The 21,918-nt window shown below is 32.6% G+C and overlaps 3 protein-coding genes and 3 non-coding genes across 7 annotated transcripts; 3 read left to right on the top strand and 3 right to left on the bottom strand.

Moving 5' to 3' along the window:
- The first annotated feature begins 771 nt into the window (after positions 1 to 771).
- Positions 772 to 844, top strand: TRNAR-ACG. Its single transcript has one exon. It is a non-coding gene; the product is annotated as a tRNA-Arg (tRNA).
- Positions 845 to 939: 95 nt separating this feature from the next.
- TRNAL-CAA lies at positions 940 to 1,023 on the top strand. Its single transcript has one exon. It is a non-coding gene; the product is annotated as a tRNA-Leu (tRNA).
- A 527-nt stretch (positions 1,024 to 1,550) lies between these two features.
- On the bottom strand, positions 1,551 to 4,513 carry LOC123918782 (uncharacterized protein At4g18257-like). The gene is made up of 3 exons (XM_045970930.1): positions 4,084 to 4,513; positions 3,657 to 3,977; positions 1,551 to 2,028 (listed from the first exon to the last, which is right to left on the bottom strand). Exons 1-3 carry the CDS (start codon positions 4,365 to 4,367, stop codon positions 1,848 to 1,850), a joined length of 786 nt encoding a protein of 261 aa, XP_045826886.1. The 5' UTR covers positions 4,368 to 4,513; the 3' UTR covers positions 1,551 to 1,847.
- Positions 4,514 to 7,165: 2,652 nt separating this feature from the next.
- LOC123918781 (urease accessory protein G) lies at positions 7,166 to 10,316 on the top strand. Its single transcript, XM_045970929.1, has 5 exons — positions 7,166 to 7,547; positions 7,643 to 7,844; positions 8,748 to 8,869; positions 8,988 to 9,092; positions 9,915 to 10,316. The coding sequence occupies exons 1-5, from the start codon at positions 7,242 to 7,244 to the stop codon at positions 9,996 to 9,998; spliced, it is 819 nt and encodes a 272-aa protein (XP_045826885.1). The 5' UTR covers positions 7,166 to 7,241; the 3' UTR covers positions 9,999 to 10,316.
- Positions 10,317 to 11,355: 1,039 nt separating this feature from the next.
- TRNAF-GAA lies at positions 11,356 to 11,428 on the bottom strand. The gene has a single exon. It is a non-coding gene; the product is annotated as a tRNA-Phe (tRNA).
- Positions 11,429 to 12,887: 1,459 nt separating this feature from the next.
- LOC123918779 (cytochrome b561 domain-containing protein At4g18260-like) lies at positions 12,888 to 15,701 on the bottom strand. Of its 2 annotated transcripts, none has more exons than XM_045970926.1 (4): positions 15,351 to 15,701; positions 14,563 to 14,730; positions 14,014 to 14,162; positions 12,888 to 13,558 (listed from the first exon to the last, which is right to left on the bottom strand). In XM_045970926.1, exons 1-4 carry the CDS (start codon positions 15,582 to 15,584, stop codon positions 13,207 to 13,209), a joined length of 903 nt encoding a protein of 300 aa, XP_045826882.1. In that variant the 5' UTR covers positions 15,585 to 15,701; the 3' UTR covers positions 12,888 to 13,206. The 2 variants fall into 2 exon arrangements, with proteins under 2 accessions (XP_045826882.1, XP_045826883.1); XM_045970927.1 differs by having other exon boundaries at positions 14,563 to 14,727; positions 15,351 to 15,691.
- Positions 15,702 to 21,918: the final 6,217 nt, after the last annotated feature.

Raw genomic sequence — 21,918 nt, 5'->3', positions numbered from 1 at the left:
AATATTCACTATGTAGGTTTCTGTTTATTTTTAGTGCTTATAAAATCATCTGAATATGAATTTTTTCAAAGTGACACTTATGATGGTAAACAAGCCTTATTTGCAGTGTAATTTAAAACATCAATTGGATTATGCTCTTTAACAACAGTATGCCTTACAAGAAACAAGGGATACATGCTTCACAAAAAAAGAAACTAGGGATATAGACCAAAATTTGGGGATATTATTGAAACCTTAACACTAATCTATTCACATTTTTCTTGAGGATTTAAACCATCAAGAAAGAAAAACTAACTAGTGTTCTAGTTTAGAGGTTGTAACCTAGAAGAGGCAAGCAAATTTGCTGCTCCTATTCTTACACTCCTAACCGGAAGTTCCTAACCGGAAGTTGTTTGAAATAACGTTAAAAATACACTTCACCAAAGAATAAAAACGTTAAAAATTGTTTGACAAAAGAAATATGGAGATTTAAGATGCTAACTTCAAAGTATACACTTCCATTTTTTGCAACAGTCATAATTCCAAGTAGTAGCATCAAAAATATAATAATTCCAAGTAGTAATTCTATCACGCATATACACATCATTGGTTATAATGATAACTGTATACATTGTGGTATATATATTTCTTTTTAAGACAAAATATACAATGTGATATTTGTATTCAATCAAAGAGTAGAAATAAGACTCGGTTGTTTTGTTATGCACTTGTATGCTGCTATATACATATAAATACATTTGTTTGAGCTCTATCAACAAGCATACAAGCAAGGACTCCGTGGCCCAATGGATAAGGCGCTGGTCTACGGAACCAGAGATTCTGGGTTCGATCCCCAGCGGAGTCGTTTTTGTCCTTTTGAAAAATAAAATTGCGCTAACCAATTCTTTCATTTTCTGTCATATTGATTAAGTTAATTATGGAACGAAAATAATCACACAAGTCAGGATGGCCGAGTGGTCTAAGGCGCCAGACTCAAGTTCTGGTCTTCGAGAGAGGGCGTGGGTTCAAATCCCACTTCTGACAAAACTTTTTTTTTTTAAAAAAAATTTCTTTATCAAAAATCATTTACAGTTTTACCTCTTTCTTGCAATAAATTGTGTAATAGAGAAGATAGATTAATTCTCTCAAACTATAAGAATTAAAAACATTACCACTATATTATCAACAAATTTAATTTTACTATCTGCTTGCTAAATTTTATCATCTGATTTTATTTTTGAGTGAAAGTTATTATTATAACTTCTTTTAACAAGTAAATTGATTTCAAACTTTCAAATATATATAATTATTAAAATTTGATATTTTTGAAATAAGAACAAATGCAGTTTAAGAATAAAAAACATATCTCTTTTCATTCTATCCTAACTCATTTCATTCATTAGAGTGATGAGACACTAGGATATCCAAACATAAAACAAATTTGTTTTTGTATCTTTTTCTCACTTAAAACGAATAAGAATATGATAACAGTGGATTCATACCATTGAAATCAGTTGCAGGTCAAAGGAAGACTGGTCTATTCCTGGTTTAGCCAACAAAACTAAAGGCAGTGCTTTACCAAACCCTAAATCAACAATTCATGTATACAACAATTGTCAAAATTACATCATTTACAACAGAAAAAAAAAGGAATGTTTCTTTTGCTTCTATCTTCTCTTTCTTGTTTTCGCCCTTCTTTGTTTTGTTTATCTTGGGATTGAGGTCATTTTGCATCGCAGGAAGTCAGATATACCAATGTTGTAACTCCAGTGAATAATAACACAGTTTTAGTCTGCTTTCAACTCCTCATGCCTTACAATAAGAAAATCCATCTTTATAAATTATGGAGAATAATTGGTGTGTACATCTCATGGGTGCTTAATCTCAGATCCAGATCCAGATCCCACAGAAGTGGCCTTCAGTTGCTCCAATCTCTTCCGAAGATAGGCTTGTTTAAGTTTCTCGCGATGAGCAGCTAACTGCTCCTGTCTACGTAGTTTAATTTCGGAAGCCTTTTCTCTCGCACGGTTAGCTTCTTCGTGAACTTCCCTGCAAATTGAAAAAAAAGATTAGCATAGGCTCAAACATAGCAAAAAATTGTTCACACATAGCAAAAAACTCCCCCTTCCGCCCCCTAAAATAAAGTAGTAGCAATAAGAACGAAAAAACATAATCAGCTTCATCACTCCCTACAAATATGTAAAAAAAACAAACAGGACATTGTACTTTATATATTCTACAAGCTCAACCTAGTAGGAATTGTTACTGATAGCAAGGTATTACTTACCTCAATAGGTTGTAGCACTATATTATATAATTCAAGCAATGCAAATTTAATATAATCACGCCACAAAACTTAAAACTTGACCCGGTAGGCATTCAACAACTCACCCCTCTAAGCAAAAATTAAGAGATCCAGATGAATGAACAAATGGGTACTCAATCACTAATTCACTATTGCAGTAGTTATATGTGCCAATTGTAACACCTCGTATGCTTTATGACACTCTAAGCACTGTTGCCTTAATCTTATTTTACGGTCCCAAACTACGCACATGGAGTTAAACTTGAATATATTCTTTGTCAGATAAAAATGTTGAGCGAGTCTAGTGGTGTATCATAATCCCATCAGTGGATCACCTGGCTGAGATACTAATAAAGGCTGTATCTACTCAGAGACTTGCTACATTCAGAGATAAACTCTGGAGTGTTGGACTACTTTGTCATGGTGCATCCACATTGAATTACAACGGGGTGTTAAAGAAATCATAATTAATGTTCTACTTCTAGTTGCTTTGCTGTTTGTTTCCATTATATTTGCATAGATTATTTCTGTTAGTCTAGGATTCTTGTAGCTTATGTTGGTTAGAGTTAATTAACTAACTGATACTTAGAAATAGCGACCAAGCTCACTGGAGTATTATTTATGGATAAGCTTGAGAACAGAGGCTCTACAACTGGAAATGATAAACCAGAAAGACTCCTACCAGAGAGATACTCTCTCCTAAATGAATCCCAGAAAATTAGCAAGAACCATCACTTAGCATCTCCCCCTCAAATAACAGAATCACATGGAATCTATCGGCAGCTCACTCACCAACTAACAGCCCTCTCTCCTCGCTTTCCTCGTGTAGGTCTTCTTCCAAATGGTGGACATCTTTGGTGTCTCGTTTCTATGATTGACACATCATGGGTAAAAGGCCCAAAAGTCGGACCAATCATAGTTTTCAGACATATAAAAACTTAGCACTAACATTCTTATCACAGTTGCCAAACAGATTTAGCTTCCGCATTGAACCAAAAGCCCATCACAGAAATCTTGTTTGACATTTCTAACCTTGAAATTTAAAAGGAAACCCTCAAATCATTGCTATCACTCCCACCTATTAACCTATTTTGGTAATCATGCACCCAAAATTGATTTCAATATAAACAAACAACATTAATTCAGCCAAAATCACATTTCAGAAAAAGTTTTCCAAACATAAATCACACTCCTTCAAGGCCCACAATCGTCGTATGGACTTAAACCAAAATAATATCATCCAAAGTTAAATTTCCAAACAATAAAACAAATACACACACAAAGAACCTTTGCATTTAGCCTATCCTAGCTACATAAACAAAAACATTGCATTTTCAACAAATAACAAGTTATAAGGAAACAAATTGCATACCTAACATTACGCTTGTGCTCATCACCGTCAACTACTCCAGCACTCTGTCCAATTCCAGCACGCTTCAAGTTAAACATCGAAAAAGCATCACCATCACCGTCACCATCAACACCACCGCGTTCATTTTCTTGCAACACATTAGGTGTAGCAGACACATCATCATGATCATCACCCTTACGAGCAAAATCAACACAATACTTCTCTTTATCCTCTTCATCAGACAATTCTCCTCTAACTAACTTATCATACAACACAGCTTTCTTCTCCAATGCAGCATAATTCACTGTTCCATCTTTAATAGCTTTCAACTCAAGTTTATCCCTAAATACACAAAAAATCCCAATTAACAACACTAATAACAAAATAACCAAACTAATTACTAAAAATATAAAACAATTATAATCAAATTGGGGAAAAAATGATTTACTTGTGAGCACGGGCTTCAACACCGGAATTTTTATTGGAATATGGATCTTTGGAAGTGATTATGGTTTTGGCGCGTTGATATTCGGCGTCGGGACCCGATAATTCTCTGGATTTTTTGGAATCTTCTTGAGATTTGTAGAGTTCAGCTTTCAATTCGAGGATTGAGGAAGCACCTACGCCTTCTATGGCTCTGTGCTTCTTTGGCATAATTGATGATTCCGTTAGCCATCCTAAAGATTCCGTCGCGATTCTCTTCTTCGCCGTCGGTTCCTCCGTTCCTGTCATCTTTAAACCTAATTGGATTGTTAGGGTTTTTCTTTCCTTCTTCTTCTTCTTCTTTCTCAACCGCTTTCCTTTGTTCGTTTATCACAGTACCCGTTAACCTGCTTTCATATTTTGTCAAAAATAAATAAATGAAAAAGTAAGGACTTGTTTGTTGCAAATTAAAAATAAAATTTAATAAAAAAGTGATTTTTTTGTCAAAAGAAATTTGGAAATTCGTTTTTTTTTTTTAGATTTTTAAAATAAAAATAGAAATTATTTTGTATTAGTCCCCCAAAATGGTTTATTTATTATTTAAATTAGTTTCTAAACACACAATGCCACTTTTTTAAGTTTCTAAAATATTTCTAAGATTAATAACATCTACACAAGTGTATAATGAAAAAGGAGAGTATCTTTCATGATCCCTTAATGTAATAACATCAACATAAGTGTTTGTTTGATGGTGAATGTGATCTATTATATACATGAATAGTCCAATTTAAAAGGTTGATTCGAGATATTACCTCTTGGAGAATACGCTATGAGTGAAATATGAAAGTATGACAATTCTTGATCTTATTGATGGCATGGATGAAATGTAGTTCTAGAATGACATGAGTAAATTGCATCCTGATCACTCATCTAACATGAGGCTTGACATGTTCCCAAGCTTTAACAATAGTTTTATAGATATTTGAAGAGTTAATGTGAATCGTAATATTAAGATAGAGAGTGAGTCACATTTATATTCGACTCTCATAACCTGGACCCAAAGCTTGTCATGTTATGCAACCATTTGTTATGCAACCATTTGCCAAACAAGTTTAATATGCTTTGTTCAACATACAAAGGGTTCTAAATTCCATATCACTCTCTTCTTTAGGACGACAAATTTTCTCCTAGTAAATAGGATGACATTTACAGTGTTGGTTTGTTAATCCTCAAACAAAGTCTCTATAAATTGTATCTGCTTCGTCGCACACTGATAAAGATTTAAGACCTCCTGTACTCCTCTACCAAAAGATAAGGGTTTCCAGAGACCCTCATTAACTCTATCCTGAATAAAATGACACGACCTTTATAAAGCAAGAACAAAAACATAAGGGAAAATAGAGTCTCGTTGTCTAAGACCTCTAGATGAATTAAAACTATAAGTGAGTTCGTCATTCCAATTTATACTCATAGAGGTGGGAGAAATATGGTGATGAATCAACTATCGAATATGATTTGTGATATTTAGAAGAAACATGTCTCTAATGAAGCTCCACTCAATCTAATCATTTTTTTTTTCAACTCAATTTTTAAGATCATGAATTGTTTTTTCCCGTGCATCTGATTAAGACTATAAATAACTTTCTACGAAACAAGAATATTATTAGTATATTATTAGTAATACTTCTGCTAGGAATAAAACTATTTTGATTGTTAGAAATAACATAAGGAAGGATAAATATTACTCCATCCGCCCCAAAATATAAGAGTTACTTTGACTAAATGACACTATTCATTTATCTTGCATTGACCATATTTTTTAAATAACATATAAGATCTTGTTTGATTTGTTTTGATGAGAATTTTCAAAATATCAAGTTTTTATAATTTTTACTAATAAAGAATTAAAAATATTAATGATCAAAATTATGTGTTGACATACGTGCACTAGTCAAACTAGTTCTTATATTTTGAGACGGAGGGAGTCTTTGTTTGAGCAAGCCACTTTGGTCACTACTTTGAAAATCACATTACAATGAGCAATAAGACAAAATTGTGTGACTTTATAGCAGCTTATGACACTTTCGTTAGGCGGAATATGTAATTGTTATTAAATGACCGTGTAAAATAATATTACAATGTCAACTCATATAATATTTATGAAATCATTTAATGAGCTTAATTGTTGTGTGTTGTTAGTGTAAAGTTATTTTACACATTCATTTAATGAATGTTGTAGGTTACGTGTTTTAAAACACATTGCATAATTTTATTTTATTTTTGACAAAAACACATTGCATAATTTAATTAGATTGAAAATCTCAAATTATTTAATTGTGTAATGAATTGGTTCAAGTATTAAGAGTTTTGATCTCCTTAAACATGTTAAGTGTAAAATTTACTTGAACTGACCAATAATAAATTGGTTCAAATGTTAATTGTTTTGATCTTCTTAAGCATGTGGTCAGAGCTTCGATGCCTAGCTCATGCATATAGAGAAAATTTGAAGGAGAAACCCACCTTTTATACTCTTCGACAAAGGTTAATCATCCGCTAAGGCAATCAAAATTTATTATAAATATCATGATAACTAAAAAAACAAAAAACAAAATTACGTGAACCTTGCATCGCACGGGGACCTACACTAGTCGCATTACAATGACCAATAAGACAAAATTGTGTGACTTTAGACACTTGGGAAATTAAATATTACACGCATCTATAATAAAATATTAGGCTTAATTAATAAAATGATCCCTTAAAGATATTTTTGGTTTCATATTGGTTCCTTAAGGAAAAAAAAGTCTAAATAGGTCCCTTAAAGAAAAAAAGGTCCGAATAGGTCCTTAAAGACATATCCGTTAATTAGTTTGGTCCTATTTAGAACTCTTTTTAGGGACCAAACTGATTAACGGAGATGTCTTTAAGGGACCTATTCGGACTTTTTTTCTTTAAGGACCTATTTGGACCTTTTTTTCTTTAAAGGACCAATCTAAAACCAAAAATATCTTTAAGGGACTATTTTATTAATTAAGCCAAAATATTACTTACACTGTCATTTTTTTAAAAAATAAAATTACACTGTCAATGGATAAAAAATCAGTCTCCAATTAGAATGACTTAAAATTGAAATAGCATTGAAAATAGAGAGAATCTAGTTTAGTAACAATCCAACAATAACCAATGGCTTCTGGAGGCGAGCACACCCATGAGCATCATGACCATGACCATGACCATGACCACAAGCATGCAGATTCATGGGTAGGTGCTGATGGAAAAGTTTACCACAGCCACGATGGTCTCGCACCACATTCACACGAACCCATTTACTCACCTGGATTCTTCAGCAGAAGAGCTCAACCTCTTCCAAACAGAGATTTCAATGAAAGAGCTTTCACTGTTGGCATTGGTGGACCTGTTGGTACTGGTAAAACAGCTTTGATGTTAGCCCTTTGTCAAAATCTTAGAGATCATTACAGTCTCGCTGCTGTAAGTGCCAAATAACTCTGCAAAATCTGAAATTTTTCACAAAAAATGGAAAAAAAAAATCGATTTTTTATATTTTTTTATAAATTTGATTTTAGGTGACTAATGATATATTTACTAAAGAAGATGGTGAGTTTTTGGTGAAACATAAAGCACTTCCAGAGGAAAGGATACGTGCTGTTGAAACTGGTGGTTGTCCACATGCAGCAATTCGTGAAGATATTAGTATTAATCTTGGTCCACTTGAAGAGCTTTCAAATCTTTATAAAGCTGATTTACTTCTTTGTGAATCTGGGGGAGGTATTATAAAGCTGATTTACTGATTGTGTTTTAAATTGAGTTAGAAAGATTGATTATTTGCATGTGCATATGTTGGTTCTCCGGTGAAAAAAATTGATTTTGAGTTAATTGATTATGTAAAATTGATTCTGACTAATCCAAGTAAAAGTGAGTTGAACATTAAAGTTGAGTGTAAAAATCAATTCTAGAATCACAAGCTACAAATTATGGTTTTAAGTTTTAACTTTTACGTAGAACAGTTATGGAGGCAAAATCAATTTTGTGTCTAAATTCATTTTTGGCATGTTTGGATGATGCCAATTGGAATTGATGTTGCCTCTAGATTCAATTCTAATTTGAAGCTAGGATTTGTAGCTTTTGACTCTAAATGTATCCAAACATAAACCATTTAACATAAATTTTTTAACTAAAATTAGTTTTACAAAATGAGTTCATTCAAAATCAATTTTTTGTCACTGCACAAGCAAACATGCCCACAGTCTCTTACACTATATGTTATAAAAAATTTAGTCCCTCGAATTAACCGAAATGGTCTCCGGAATTGAAAAACTTTGATCATATTAGTCCTTTTGGATCGTTAGTTTTGTTCCTGAAATTGCTGTGGATGGACTGGTACTTTTGGATGTCAATTTGGTTCCTGAAGTTTTCGTGTATGGACTAGTACTTTTGGATGTCAGTTTGGTTCCTGAAATTTTCGTGGATGAACTAATTTGATCGGCAGTTTTCAGTTTTAGATAAACATTTTGAAATTTTATTAATAGAGACCAAATTGTATGACACCTACAATTTTAAGGACTAAATGTCAAAAAACTTTGGATACCAAAAACTACATGTTATTACCCTTATATATGTTTATAAGTTTGATACCAAAAACTTTGGATGTTGATTTGAGTTTTTGTGCAGATAACTTGGCTGCCAATTTCAGCAGGGAACTGGCTGACTATATTATTTACATAATAGATGTATCTGGTGGTGATAAAATTCCTAGGAAAGGTGGTCCTGGAATCACACAAGCTGATCTCCTTGTAAGTGTGCTATATACTGCATAACTGTCTGTGACACTCCCAATTTTCTCTATAGAATTCTTTTCATTTTTGTTTTTGAATATGATTATGGAACTAATCAAGCCGGACTTAATTCCAGGTGATAAACAAGACCGACCTTGCACAAGCAATTGGGGCTGACTTGTCTGTCATGCAGCGCGATGCTCTTAGGATGAGAGATGGCGGGCCATTTGTATTTGCTCAGGTTAGTTAGTTAGTTAAGGATGTTGTCTAGTTTTTCTTTCTTGCAACCTTTGTGGCTTTGAGTATATCCAGCACAATTCGGATTCTCTGCAGTCATGAAATCCACACAGTCAGCACAACAGGAGTTGTCAATCAAAGATTAGATGGTTTTGATCGCTTGATAGACGATACGTGATTGCAGGGAATCCGATTCCCAAGTTAACACTGTTGAGTCATCTAAACTTTTGCATTTGTTTCTGCAAAAGTAAATGCAAAAGTTCATACATTCTGAAATTGTCATTTCATCTTTCATAATAGTAAAGAACCATTAATACAAAGTGAATGGCCTAACCTTAAAATCATGTATAGCCCTTTGTGACTTGGTATCTGGTTGGAATTGCACATTTCCCTTGTTTAAACAATTGAAATTGTTCACAAACAACCGTCATGGATCCACAATTGGTGGCTATGTTGTGCAGTGAATCTTAGATTTGTTTTCTGAATTGGAAATAAGCAGACAAGGGTGTGAGTATTTATAATTGAAACTTGGCTATATAAACATTTAATGTGTGTGATTATCTCATTTGATTAATATATTATGGGCAAGTTCCGCTTCCTTGTAGAGTCTTTAAGGCATAATACAGCTTGTTGCGAGCTATGAAGTATTCAATCAATTGTGAACCTTATAATTAGCACAGGGATCTTTTCTTCACTGCAGAGTTTCTATTTCTAGCATTCTAATTCCTAACCACATTCTTTATATGACCTGTCTTGTATTTTGAACGATGATAACCTGTCAATTTTCCACTACTCTAGTTAACTTTATTTCCGCATCAATGTGCAGGTGAAGCACAATGTTGGTGTAGAAGAAATTGTGAATCATGTCATACAGGCATGGGAAGCAGCTACGGGGAAGAAACGCCGTTGACATTTCTTTGAAAGCTGATAGCTCGAGCGAGGAGTGGAGCCTAGCCCATTGTCTTTTCATTCATGTTAAATAACTATTTTCTGTAGCATGTTACTACCTTGAACCTAATAAATGTGTACGAGTCACGCATCTATGTACTATGGCTAGTAGTTTTTTTTTTGGACAAGAATAAGCTTATAGCATTTCATTATCAATGTACTATGGCAGTGGTTTTTCGGTAAAAATATGCAATTTCACATATCTATCAATGTGTATGAGCCACACATTTATCTACTATGGCTATTGGCTACTAATAACTCCGATTCTCATTCATGTTAAGCAGATTGACATCTAGATTCTCATTCATGCATGAGCAAATGAGATTATTTTATTGCCTTTATTTAGCAAATACTTACTACTACAATTATACTACATGTGTTTAGATTGCTTCGATCCATAAATTAGCTTATGCAATTAACTTGAGTAATCTCCTTAAGGACTTGAAATATGTGCATGCATGACTGTTGTGTTTGATATGCAATTATTTTCTGGTGATGTGTTTGTTCAGTTTGCCCAATACAATGATTGGTGCTGGAAACCCAAAACAGAGCTAATCCAGGTAGGGAATTTTGATGTGGTTTTGGGAAGTGGTCGGTCATTGAAATATGGAGTTTCATGTTCTAATATCATGAATGCAGAAGTAGATGGAGAATGAAACATGAAGAAACATGGTTGTTGTTTGAACTTGCAAAAATTGGAGTAAGCATTTCACCACCAGGAAGATTTCGATTTTAGACATTAAATTAATCACAATGCCTTCAAGAGTTTAAGTGCTTTTCAATTTCTTTTTAATTTTTTTTTATTAATAATAATTAGGTGGCATGAGATGTTGAGGTGGCATGTTGGTCTTGTCCACATAAGCATTGACTTGGTCAAAATTGAGGTTTTGCAAAATGGGCTAGAAGTGCTATTATAAAAGTTAGGAGGCCAAAATTGCAAGTTTGTGAAAGTTAGGGGGTCAAAAGTGCAATTTAGCCAATAAAAAAATTGCACAATTTTTTTCTTGAATCACTGTCTATCTTTTTTTCTTTCTAATACTGTATAGTTTACGGTGGATATTCATTATACACAACATAATACAAGTTTACTTACACCCTATAATGGTAGCAAAAAATGATTAAGCTTTTTTCTTCTTCTCAAATTTACGCAAAAAAAATAAAATAAAAAATATTGTGCCTACAATGACTTAGGGCGTCGATAGCAAAAATGATACGGATATTAGCGCTACATACGATTTGGGCCTCAGGCCTGCAATTGTAGCCCACAAAAATAAAAACCCGATTAATTGCTGATGATTAACGAAAAAATAAAATATAATTGCGGTGAGCGTGGATCGAACACGCGACCTTCAGATCTTCAGTCTGACGCTCTCCCAACTGAGCTATCCCCGCAGATGAAAATATTTCACTCGTCCATCTATATAACGTCAAACCACGTACAACTATATAATATAATGTTACCCGTAATGGAAAACCTTTGTTTTCAACTATCTGATTTTGTCAATTGAGCCTCTCAGGCTTCTACCATTATTTTATTGTCTTTAACATATTCTTTTACTATCATGAATTAAGATTGATTTGCTTCAAAAATGAATTAAGATTGATACATTTCTAAAAATAATAAGAAGAATAATGAATGATATAGCCAACTCTGTGTTTCTCTTTCATAACAATGGTCCTCTATGTATGTGTGAGGCTGTGAGCCATCATAAATTTGATCCTTGGTAATATAGACTACTTGTGATGAAAGTATTCATGATTGCTTACTCGTGAATATGCAAATTAAGCAAGTAAATTATGAACAACACCATGCATACACTTTCATTTGAAGTATTGCAATATAAATATATTATTTGTTTCAAAACTTATATTCATCCACACACTGCTTCTTACACAAGTGTTGTTGGAACATGATGAAGGAATAAGAGGAAACTTGGTATTGAAGTAAACACATTTGTTAGAACCATGTGTAGTGTGAATTGAAAAAAGGCTCTTTGAGTCCCACATTGGAAAAATCACACCACTTGGTAGTGTTTATATACCACAAGGTGGCAATCCAAGGGTGTGCCCTTGGGGTACCCACTTTTGTAAGAAAGGGAGACCACACACAATGTCGAATATCACACGCGCGCGCGCGCCGCCGTCCGACCGGCCGGCTCGGTTCGGGCTTGGGCTTGGGCTTGGGTGATATATTAATTTTTTAATACTAAGAAATTTTTGAAATTTAAATTTCTTTTAGTGTGTCCCTTAATTCGCACATGTTAAATGTGCTAAGACCAAGTCTGAACAGATTTGTATCTGTTAAAACGGTCAAATAATACGTGTGCCTGCGTGTCCTATTTTTTAGCCACGTTTGGAATTTTGACTGAGTTATCTCAGCTCCTAAAAATCCTCTGATTCCAGCTCCCTGCTTGCCTATAAATACCACTTACTCTCTTCAGTTTTAAAATCACTTTTCTTTTTCTCTGAATTCTGAGAAACTGCTTTCTTTCCTCTCTATTTTTTCTTCTTCGTTAAATTTTGGTTGTTTCAAAATTTGAAACGGTTGTAAACCGTAGAATTGATATTTGTATATCAATAGAGTGGTTCGATATTTCGTACCATATTTGGTGTTATTCTGACCGATACTACAGTGCAGTAGTTTATCGGTATTTTCTTTGAAAACGGCTGTTTTATCCTGGGGACTTCGCGGTCGATATACTACAGTGCACTTCTTCGAGTAGTTCCGCGAAACGTCTTAAAGAAAGCGACCTAGTACGCGACTCAGCCAATAATTTAATTCGTTGCCAATTTTGAAAATTCGTTTTTCTGTTTTTTATAAAGTCAGTAAACCGTTTTACAACAAGTGTCTACACAGGTCAGTATTACACACACACTTATGATGTTCATTAATACATGTGAAAAATATACATTGAAAAATCCATGAAGAGAAAAAAAAAAATCAACCTTCACTTTTTGATGAATGCACTCTATCAAACTTACCTTTCAAAAAATCATATCCCACTTGCATATATATAAAGTGCATGCACCAAAAACTAGAGTAAAAATTACCAACAAACCAATAACCTAATCAAAATGTAAAGCAAAAAAAAGTCATCACATTATTATTTCTTTTGATAATTCAAAGCGACGTGTAATGTCACTCTGCCGCTTACAATAACCGTCATGTATTAGTCAAACAGATTCCCAAGTGCATTTATCTTTCCACATGCAATTGGCAACATCTCTTTTTGATTTTGTTGCCTTTGAGGAATTATATCTTGGTAAGATGAAATAGTTGACTCATCACTTCCTTCAATCACTCCTTGCTTTTTCATATACTCCAATTTGTCTTGGAAGAGATAAATCAATCCAATGAATGAGACTTCCACTGTGAAAAGTATAGTCCAAAACATTGTGCTTTTTAAGGTTCTCTTATGGTAGGCTTTTAATCCTGTGTAAATGTTGATGATCCCCACAAGTGAAACTATTGTCCCTAGTATCCAATGTACCAAGTACCAATAACTCCTTTGTTTCTTTCCCCTGCAAATTCAATTAGAATATGTAAAACATCTAGACTAAAACAATATATGAGCATGTTTGGTCTTAAAAATAAGGCTACAATTTTGTAATTAAAAGGGAAAGGGAAATCCTAATGAGTGTCTTCGGGCACTTGTTAAACATTTTAACGACTGTCCGGTCAGTATGTCTTGCCACGTAGGCAATGACTCACAAGTCATGCTAGCCTATGTGGCGAGACATGATGACGTGACATGTGAGTCATTGTCTACGTGTGTTGACTTGGTAAAATCAGTGGAGGCCAACCTTTTGAAAACGGACTAAAGCTAAAGGGTCAAAAATGTTATTATGAAAGTTATGAGGTCAAAATTGCAAGTTTGTAAAAATTAAAGGCCAAAGATGCAATTTAGCCAGAAGTATAAAGGTTATGTTATTTGGATTATTAGCATTGAATGAGGTGTAAATCTGAATGAATTAACCTGTGAGGTCTGAAAAATCCAATGAAAGCTTGCACAAGTATAGCACCATAAAGTGCTAGACCTAATCTTTGATGGTTGTTGTCAAATGAATTCTCAAATTTTTTCAATGACATAGCAGCTCCAACTGTGGCAAGAAGTACTGAAAGCATCTGTTAGATGAAATGTTAGACTATTTTTACAATAAAAGGGAAAAAGACAAACAGAATATTTTTTGCAACTACTATTTTAAATGTACTATAATTAAAATTCTAATTAGGTTCAAATGGTAATCATAATCATGTATGGTATAAAAGAAAATAAATAATTAAAAAAAGAATTGGACACACACACCACTATAAAAGTTAAAGTTGTTATAAGTTATGATTATGTTGTTCCACAAAGATCAAAATTTCAATGATTACACAATGTAACTTTGAAGAAAGCATCTTATATACTCCACTGAGATAATTTACCACTAATCCACTTGTTAATGTCAAGTACTTAACAAAAATAATCAACAAATTCATTGTATAATCTTTTTTACAAGATTTAATGAAAGAGATACATGACCTGAAAAGTAACATGCAAATAGAAGAGTACTCTACTCTTTCTTGATCCAGGTTTAGATTTATTGGATCCTCTGATTGTAAGTATCCCAAGAGGCATTAAGAATCCCATTGAACCCCATAGAAGCAATCCATGTAATGCTATATCAGATGATTTCTGATTATTTACCTGCTATATTAACCAGTAGTTAGTAGTTAATTAATTATATATATATATATATATATATATATATATATATATATATATATATATATATATATATATATATATATATATATATATATATATATATATACACACACACACATTGCTTCACATTCATAATTTGTATTTTTTTCATCATGTAAGAAAATAAAAGAGAGATAATAAAAATATATTACTCCTCTGGTTTTAAATATAAGCAAAAAATCACTTTTCAGATTCATTGAAAAGTTAATGAATCTGGTGAGATATATTAAACCTACTACTAGAAATTCGTCGTTTAGTGACCGCAAAATTGGTCACTAAAGTGATAAAATCGATCACTATGTCGTGCTTTGTGACCAGTTTATTCACTGATCTAATTTGTTACTAAACCACTCGTCGCTAATATGTAGTGGCTGATCATTGATTTAAGGACTGATTTTAGAACAATTACTAAGCCATTAGTTGCTAATTTGTAGTGACTAATTTGGCGACCGATGTTATATATTTATTGCCGACGGGGCTTAAACAGTTAGTAGCATTGAGAAGAAGGAGAAGAACATGAAGATAAAAAACATAGGAAACTTCAAAGAAAGAAATTGGTATACCTTGTGAACTTTGTTATTTGTGTTCTTGTGGCTATTAAAATGACTCACTTCCTCCAAGTTTGTGCATTGAGTGAAGGGTAGAACAGAAACATAAAATGAAACCATAACAAAGCACAATGACTCGCAAGAAATGTGCATTCTCCTATAAGCAACACTTAAGTTCCTCTCACAGTGTCTCTCTTTGAGTTTTGAAGCTAAAGATGCTTTAGGATATGATTGTTTATGGTATGGCATAGAGAGCTTTTAAAGTGTAGTAGTGAAGGGACTACATCTGCTTTTTGTATAAAGAAAGCTTTAAATTTTTAAGAAATGATCATGCAATATGAAAATGTTAATTAATTATTGAATGTCACTGTGATGTAATGAGTGTTAGTTGAATGTAAATTTTAGCTTATATAAAAAAGAAAGTATATTAAAATGAAATGAGTTGGGACATATATATACCTCACTTTCTAAGGTGGGGTTGGTTGACATTTGGTACAATGTGTTGAATTAAGAAACAAATCAAGAGGTCAAAATCTTACTGATATGTACTTGAATATGTATATTTTGAGGCAGACAGTTTGTAAAGGTATAATGAAGGTTTTTTTTTTTACTTCACTAAGTATAAGTTGCATCAAAGATGTTGAATTTTTGTTTATAGTCGATATAATCTACCAATTTAAATGAATGAATATCGTTTTTGTAGTAAAAAAAGTGTAAGTCACGCATCTTAGATGTGCGGATATCCATCATTTTATATGGAAGTCACATTTGACATGCATGAATTAGTTTGTTTGTAAAGTAGTACAGGTACGACTTATTTAAAGTCAAACATCTCAAGTACGACTTTTATATATAGTTAAAAATTTCCAAACTTTTCTTTACTTTGTTCCGAGCAAAGGCTCAAATCCGTGTTCCTATGGGATGCTACAAGCCTACAACACACAGATAATTAAGTCTCTGTGATCAAATCATTATTCTTTGATGACAGGTGATCTTCGAATCACAACGAGATCCAATCAACTGCATAATTATATCAAAACATAGCATTTCCTATACATCACTTATAGATCATCAACCCTTGATAAAATGTATGTTCTCTATTATAGTAAAAACCTCAATTACTTGAGTATGAGTCTTTGTAGGTACACCTCTTTTATCGAATCACAACGCCTTTCTTCGGTGTACCCAACCAATTTGGCATCGTCTCAAACATCTTGATAAGAACATTTCAATGTCTAAAGTCATATATGAAAAGTGAGACATTGTCTAAAATTTTGTGGTTGTGCGATTTTTAGATAAAAAAATAAATAGACGACACCATTTATTGAGCTGAATACACCGGGCCTAAGCCAATCATGTTGTATTTATACACATGAAACTTCAAACTCTCTCAAACCTTGAGCCTCCAAATTTTTGACCATACCTCATTCCATATCTATCATTATTAAACGTGCAAAGAAACTTAGCTAAACAAATCGAGCCATTCCAGACCCTCTTGTCACTACCGTGATGACAGTTTGGGGGAAGCATGGCCAGAAACTTGCTAATAATGTTATTAGGCAGCCAATCACTCATCATTTCAAGCCTCCAATTACCAATTTGACACACACTAAGTCAATCACCCTCATTTCTCTCATGTGATATGGAACAACAAGCCCGGTTTCTTCAATAGGGGTGCACAAAATAACCGATTGTAGTTAAAATCCACAATCACATCCACATCCAAAATTAAAAAATCAGTTAATTCTAAAATGAAATTAATCGGTTCCTTAATATATGGTTAGGTTATCCAAAAACAAAAACTACTTATTTAACCAGAGATCCATATCCAAAACCAAATTTTCAAATGGCCTAATTTTTCAAATGTCCAATATGTTTTTTGTGTTGACAAGTCAAATGGCCCAAAGCCCAAATTTTCAAATTCATTATTTATATAAATAAATTAATAAATAAATATTTAAAGTTTGTGATGGAGGACCGGTGGTCAACGCAGACCACCGGCGGCTGGCGCGACGGAGATCCGGCGGTCACAACGTCGGACGGCGGTTTATCCAATGACTCGTGGCGGACCTCCGGTGGCCGATACGGTGGTCAGTGGTGGTGCTCCTGCGGCCGGCCGCCACCAACCACGCCCTTTTCTATTTAATTTAATAAATAATAATTTACAGAAATTAAAAAAAAAACTGATTTAATAATGTTTTTATTTTGAAAACAATTCAGTATATTCTTTTAGTTTTTTTCCTATAAGGCTGTAACACTAAAAACTATTTTTTAGTGTTATTATTTTTTTTATTTTATTTTTTAAAAAATCGGTAATTTTTTATTTTGATTTTAATTTTACAAAAAAATTATTTTTTAATATTTTTATTTTTTAAATAAATATAAGTATTTTTTTTAGTACATAGAATTAAGTTTTTTATTTCAAGAAAATATGATTTATTTTAAAAATTATTCTTTTTAAAATGAAAAGTAATCATATTTAAAATTGAATTTAAGAAATATCCAGTTTAAAATCAAATTTGATAAATAATCAATTTAAAATCCAATTTCTAATTTTAACCAGTTATATAATCATAACTAAATTTTATAACCAGTTTAGTAACCGGTTTTAAATAAAAAGTGGATTTGGTTTTGCATCCTAATCCAAATAAATGGTTTATAAATGGATATGGTTTTGTTTTGGAGAAAAACCGACCATGAACACCCCTACCCGAATAAAAGATCTTCTAATTTTTTTATTCCATAACCATTTTTTGTTCTTTATTAATTACGTGTTTATTTAAATTTGTTTTCGGAATTTCATTTGGCATACAAATTAATCAAAGTTATTTGTCAAAGTTGGTTTGATCTATGCTGTAAAAAAAAGATTGCAGTGATGGGTAGGGGTGCTCGCGGTTTGGTTTGGATCGATTTTGAGACAAAAACTCATCCGATCCAAAAATAAATTCATTTGCGGTTTGGTTTGGTTTTGGATGACAAATAAAAAAATCCGATCCAATCCGATCCAATATTATGCGGTTTAATTTGGATCGGTTTTTGGATATCCAAATTATAAATTGTAATTTTTTTTAATAAATATAATATTATAAAAAACGCTACAAAATAATAGTTTGACATTTTTGACAAAATAAATATTAAGTTTGATGTAAAATATAACATATAATATATTGAAAATTAATATTTTGGAATGACAATTACTAATTATATTCGAAACATATAAAAAGTAAAAAAAAATAGATTAAATTAAACTAACATATAGTATTATCAAAATTTAAAATAGATTAAATTAAACTAAGATATAGTATTAACAAAATTTAAAATGAAAAAAAAAAAAATTAATGCAATATATGTATATATTTATACTAATAAAAAGATAAATAAATATTAAAATATATGTATGCGGTTTGGTTCGGTTTGGATCGGTTTTAAGAAATCAATCCGAAATTCGATCTGATCCAACGATTTTCACAAAAGAACATCCAAACACATCCACAAAACTTCGGTTTTTTGCGGTTTTCGGTTTTTTTTGGATCGATTTTCGATTTTTATTTGTATTGGTTTGGATATGAGCACCCCTAGTGATGGGATGTGTCACACGAAGTTATATATGCTTAATGGTAGGTATATGATCCTTATTTTTATATTTCTTTTCCAGCAAAATAATGTATGTTATATTTTTGTATAAAAAAGATAAATTAAAATACATTTCATATTTTAAAAACACTCAAATAAAATAAGAAATTTTAACTAGTTCATCATATAACTTATACTAATCTCACATGTGATGTTGCTAGATCAGTAGCGTTTTGATTAAAAGTTTGATCCAATATAATGTTAGGGTCATCATGTTATGATTGGTGTATATACCTACAAAAAAAAAAACTTAAAAATATAAGTCTAAGTCAAAATAATAAACACACATTACTATTGTAGAACACCCTCAATAGAAAGTCCACATTAAAATTTATTCTTCGAAATTGATTACATGTATTTATTTTTGCAAGATTTTTTACACGCAAGAGTTTAAAATCCGAACACATTATAATAAAGGGTATTTTCGAGTTTAAAAGGGGTGTGCGAGAAGTATGTTTGGGGGTGAGAATGAAAAGAAACACAGTTTGATTTGAGTCCACAGTCTCAGCCGGTATCATAAAGCCCAATCTAATATCAAATTTCACAAAACCCTAATCGATAATAAAATTCTTCTCCCATATAAACCAAAAACAACATCGACGCTTTGAACTCTGCGAAGAAGAAGAAGGTGCACGCCGTCGGAGTGAAGCCTTCGTCGTCATTATTCGCATATTACATAGATCAAGAAAGAAATATAATATTTTAGTAAAGTAGGAATAGATGGCCTGCTTAGCTCTAATTTTTTTCTATATTCTGTTGAGGAGTGTTTTCAGGGATGGTTCGTTTTCTAGTTGCCTCTTTCTCCTCTTGTGATCGGTTTTGGAGAACTATCACATATGAGTTGGTGTTTTTTTTTTTTACAATGAAACAGAGAATTGAATCAGGTGGTTAAGATCGTTTGTTCTTGTTTCGTATCTCTCTCTCTCTCTCTCTCTATATATATATATATATGAGGTTTTCTAACTTAGACCCTAGTTAGGTCTAAGTTAGCAAGGTGCACCTTTTCAATTGGACCAAAATACCCATTCTTTTTAATTAATTAACCAAAATACCCATTAATAGACGCGGATCCAGTGTCGCGCGCGTACCGAAGGACCATGGTTACAGACCGTTGATTTCCATCAGACAGCCAAGATCTGATCTCATCAAGACTGTCTGATCAAGCCGACAGCCCAGATCATCCTGATCCATCAGATTTCAGCGCGTGCGCCACACTGGATTATACCCTGGAGAGAGAAAAATTTGCTTTTTAAAAGTAGGACACGTGTCACACAATGGTTGGCTGGACGTGATTTTTGTTCATTTAATACTTTGAACTCAATTATTTCGTTGTAAATTAATTTTTTATTTTTTATTTTTTATACCAAAATTCATAATTTTTTTTTTCTACAAATAGAGATTTGGTTCGTTTGATTTGGACACCGAAAAAAAAATGCAATTTTTCACTACCTTAATCTCATTTTTTGTCTACTAAATACGTTACTTGTGTGTTGTAATTTAACACGCATCACTCAACCAACTCACTGAAACCATTATACCAGGAAAATAGTAGATAATATTCTGGAACTTTTGGTATATTTTATGAAATTTTTGGAGACCTGAAACTATTTTTAGTTAATTAAATGAGATAAAACGGTAATTAAAAACTAATGTTTGCTTCTGAAACCATTTTACTAGTAGAATGGTTGCACATAGTTGTATTCTGAAACCATTTTACTGGTAGAATGGTTTCAATGAGTAATTTATTAATTGTGTTTGCTTCTGAAACCATTTATCTGGTACAATGGTTTCAGAGAGTTGTAATCTGAAACCATTTTGCTGGTAGAATGGTTTCAGTAAGTTGATTATTAGTTATTTGCTTCTGAAACCATTTAGCTTGTAGAATGGTTGCACATAGTTGTACTCTGAAACTATTTTACTGGTAGAATGGTTTCAGTGAGTAATTTATTAATTGTGTTTGCTTCTGAAACCATTTAGCTGGTAGAATGGTTTCAGAGATTTGTACTCTGAAACCATTTTCCTGGTAGAATGGTTTCAGTGAGTTGATGTAAGGTAGTGAAAAATGAGATTAAGGTAGTGAAAAATTGGGTTTTTTTTTCTGTGTCCAAATCAAACGAACCAAGTCTCTATTTGTAGAGAAAAAAAAATTATGAATTTTGGTATAAAAAAAAAATAAAAAAATAATTTACAACGAAATAATTGAGTTCAAAGTATTAAATGGAAAAAAATCACGCCCAGCCAATCAGACAGCGAAACGTGTCCTGCTTTTAAAAAGTAGATTCTTCTCTCTCCAGGGTGTAATCCAGTGTGGTGCACGCGCTGGAATCTGATGGATTCGGATGATCTGGGCTGTCTGATTGATCAGACAGTCTTGATGAGATCAGATCTTGGCTGTCTGATGGAAATCAACGGCCTGTAACCATGGTCCTGCGGTACGCGCGCGACGCTGGATCCGCGTCCATTGATGGTAATTTGGTTAATTAATTAAAAAGAATGGGTATTTTGGTCCAACTGAAAAGGTGCACTTTGCTAATTTAGACCCAACTGGGTCTAAATTAGCAGCCCCCTATATATATATATATATATACATATATATATATATATATAAAATTGATTAAAATAAATGATTTAGGATAACAAAAATTTCATACATACCGTGAATAAAATATATCATATACACTAGACAAATAGTTCGACGGATACTTGAAGATAAAACAAACTTATATAATAAATACTTGCAAAAACAATGATAGCCCCCAACATAGTTCGAGATGGGCGACTGTCCAGGACCAAATACTTAAAAATACTCCCTCTAGGACACTTTATAAGTAAAATTACACTTTTCAGACAATATAAATTAAATATACAATGTACCTAAAAAATGTAATTTTACTTATAAAGTGTCACAAGGGGAGTACCAAATACTTTTTTTTGTAATACATATAATATG

The sequence above is a fragment of the Trifolium pratense genome, linkage group LG3 (assembly GCF_020283565.1).
Source record: "Trifolium pratense cultivar HEN17-A07 linkage group LG3, ARS_RC_1.1, whole genome shotgun sequence".
Lineage (NCBI taxonomy): Eukaryota > Viridiplantae > Streptophyta > Magnoliopsida > Fabales > Fabaceae > Trifolium > Trifolium pratense.
The sequence above is the reverse complement of the archived record's forward strand: the minus strand, read 5'-3'. Positions and strand labels throughout refer to the sequence as shown.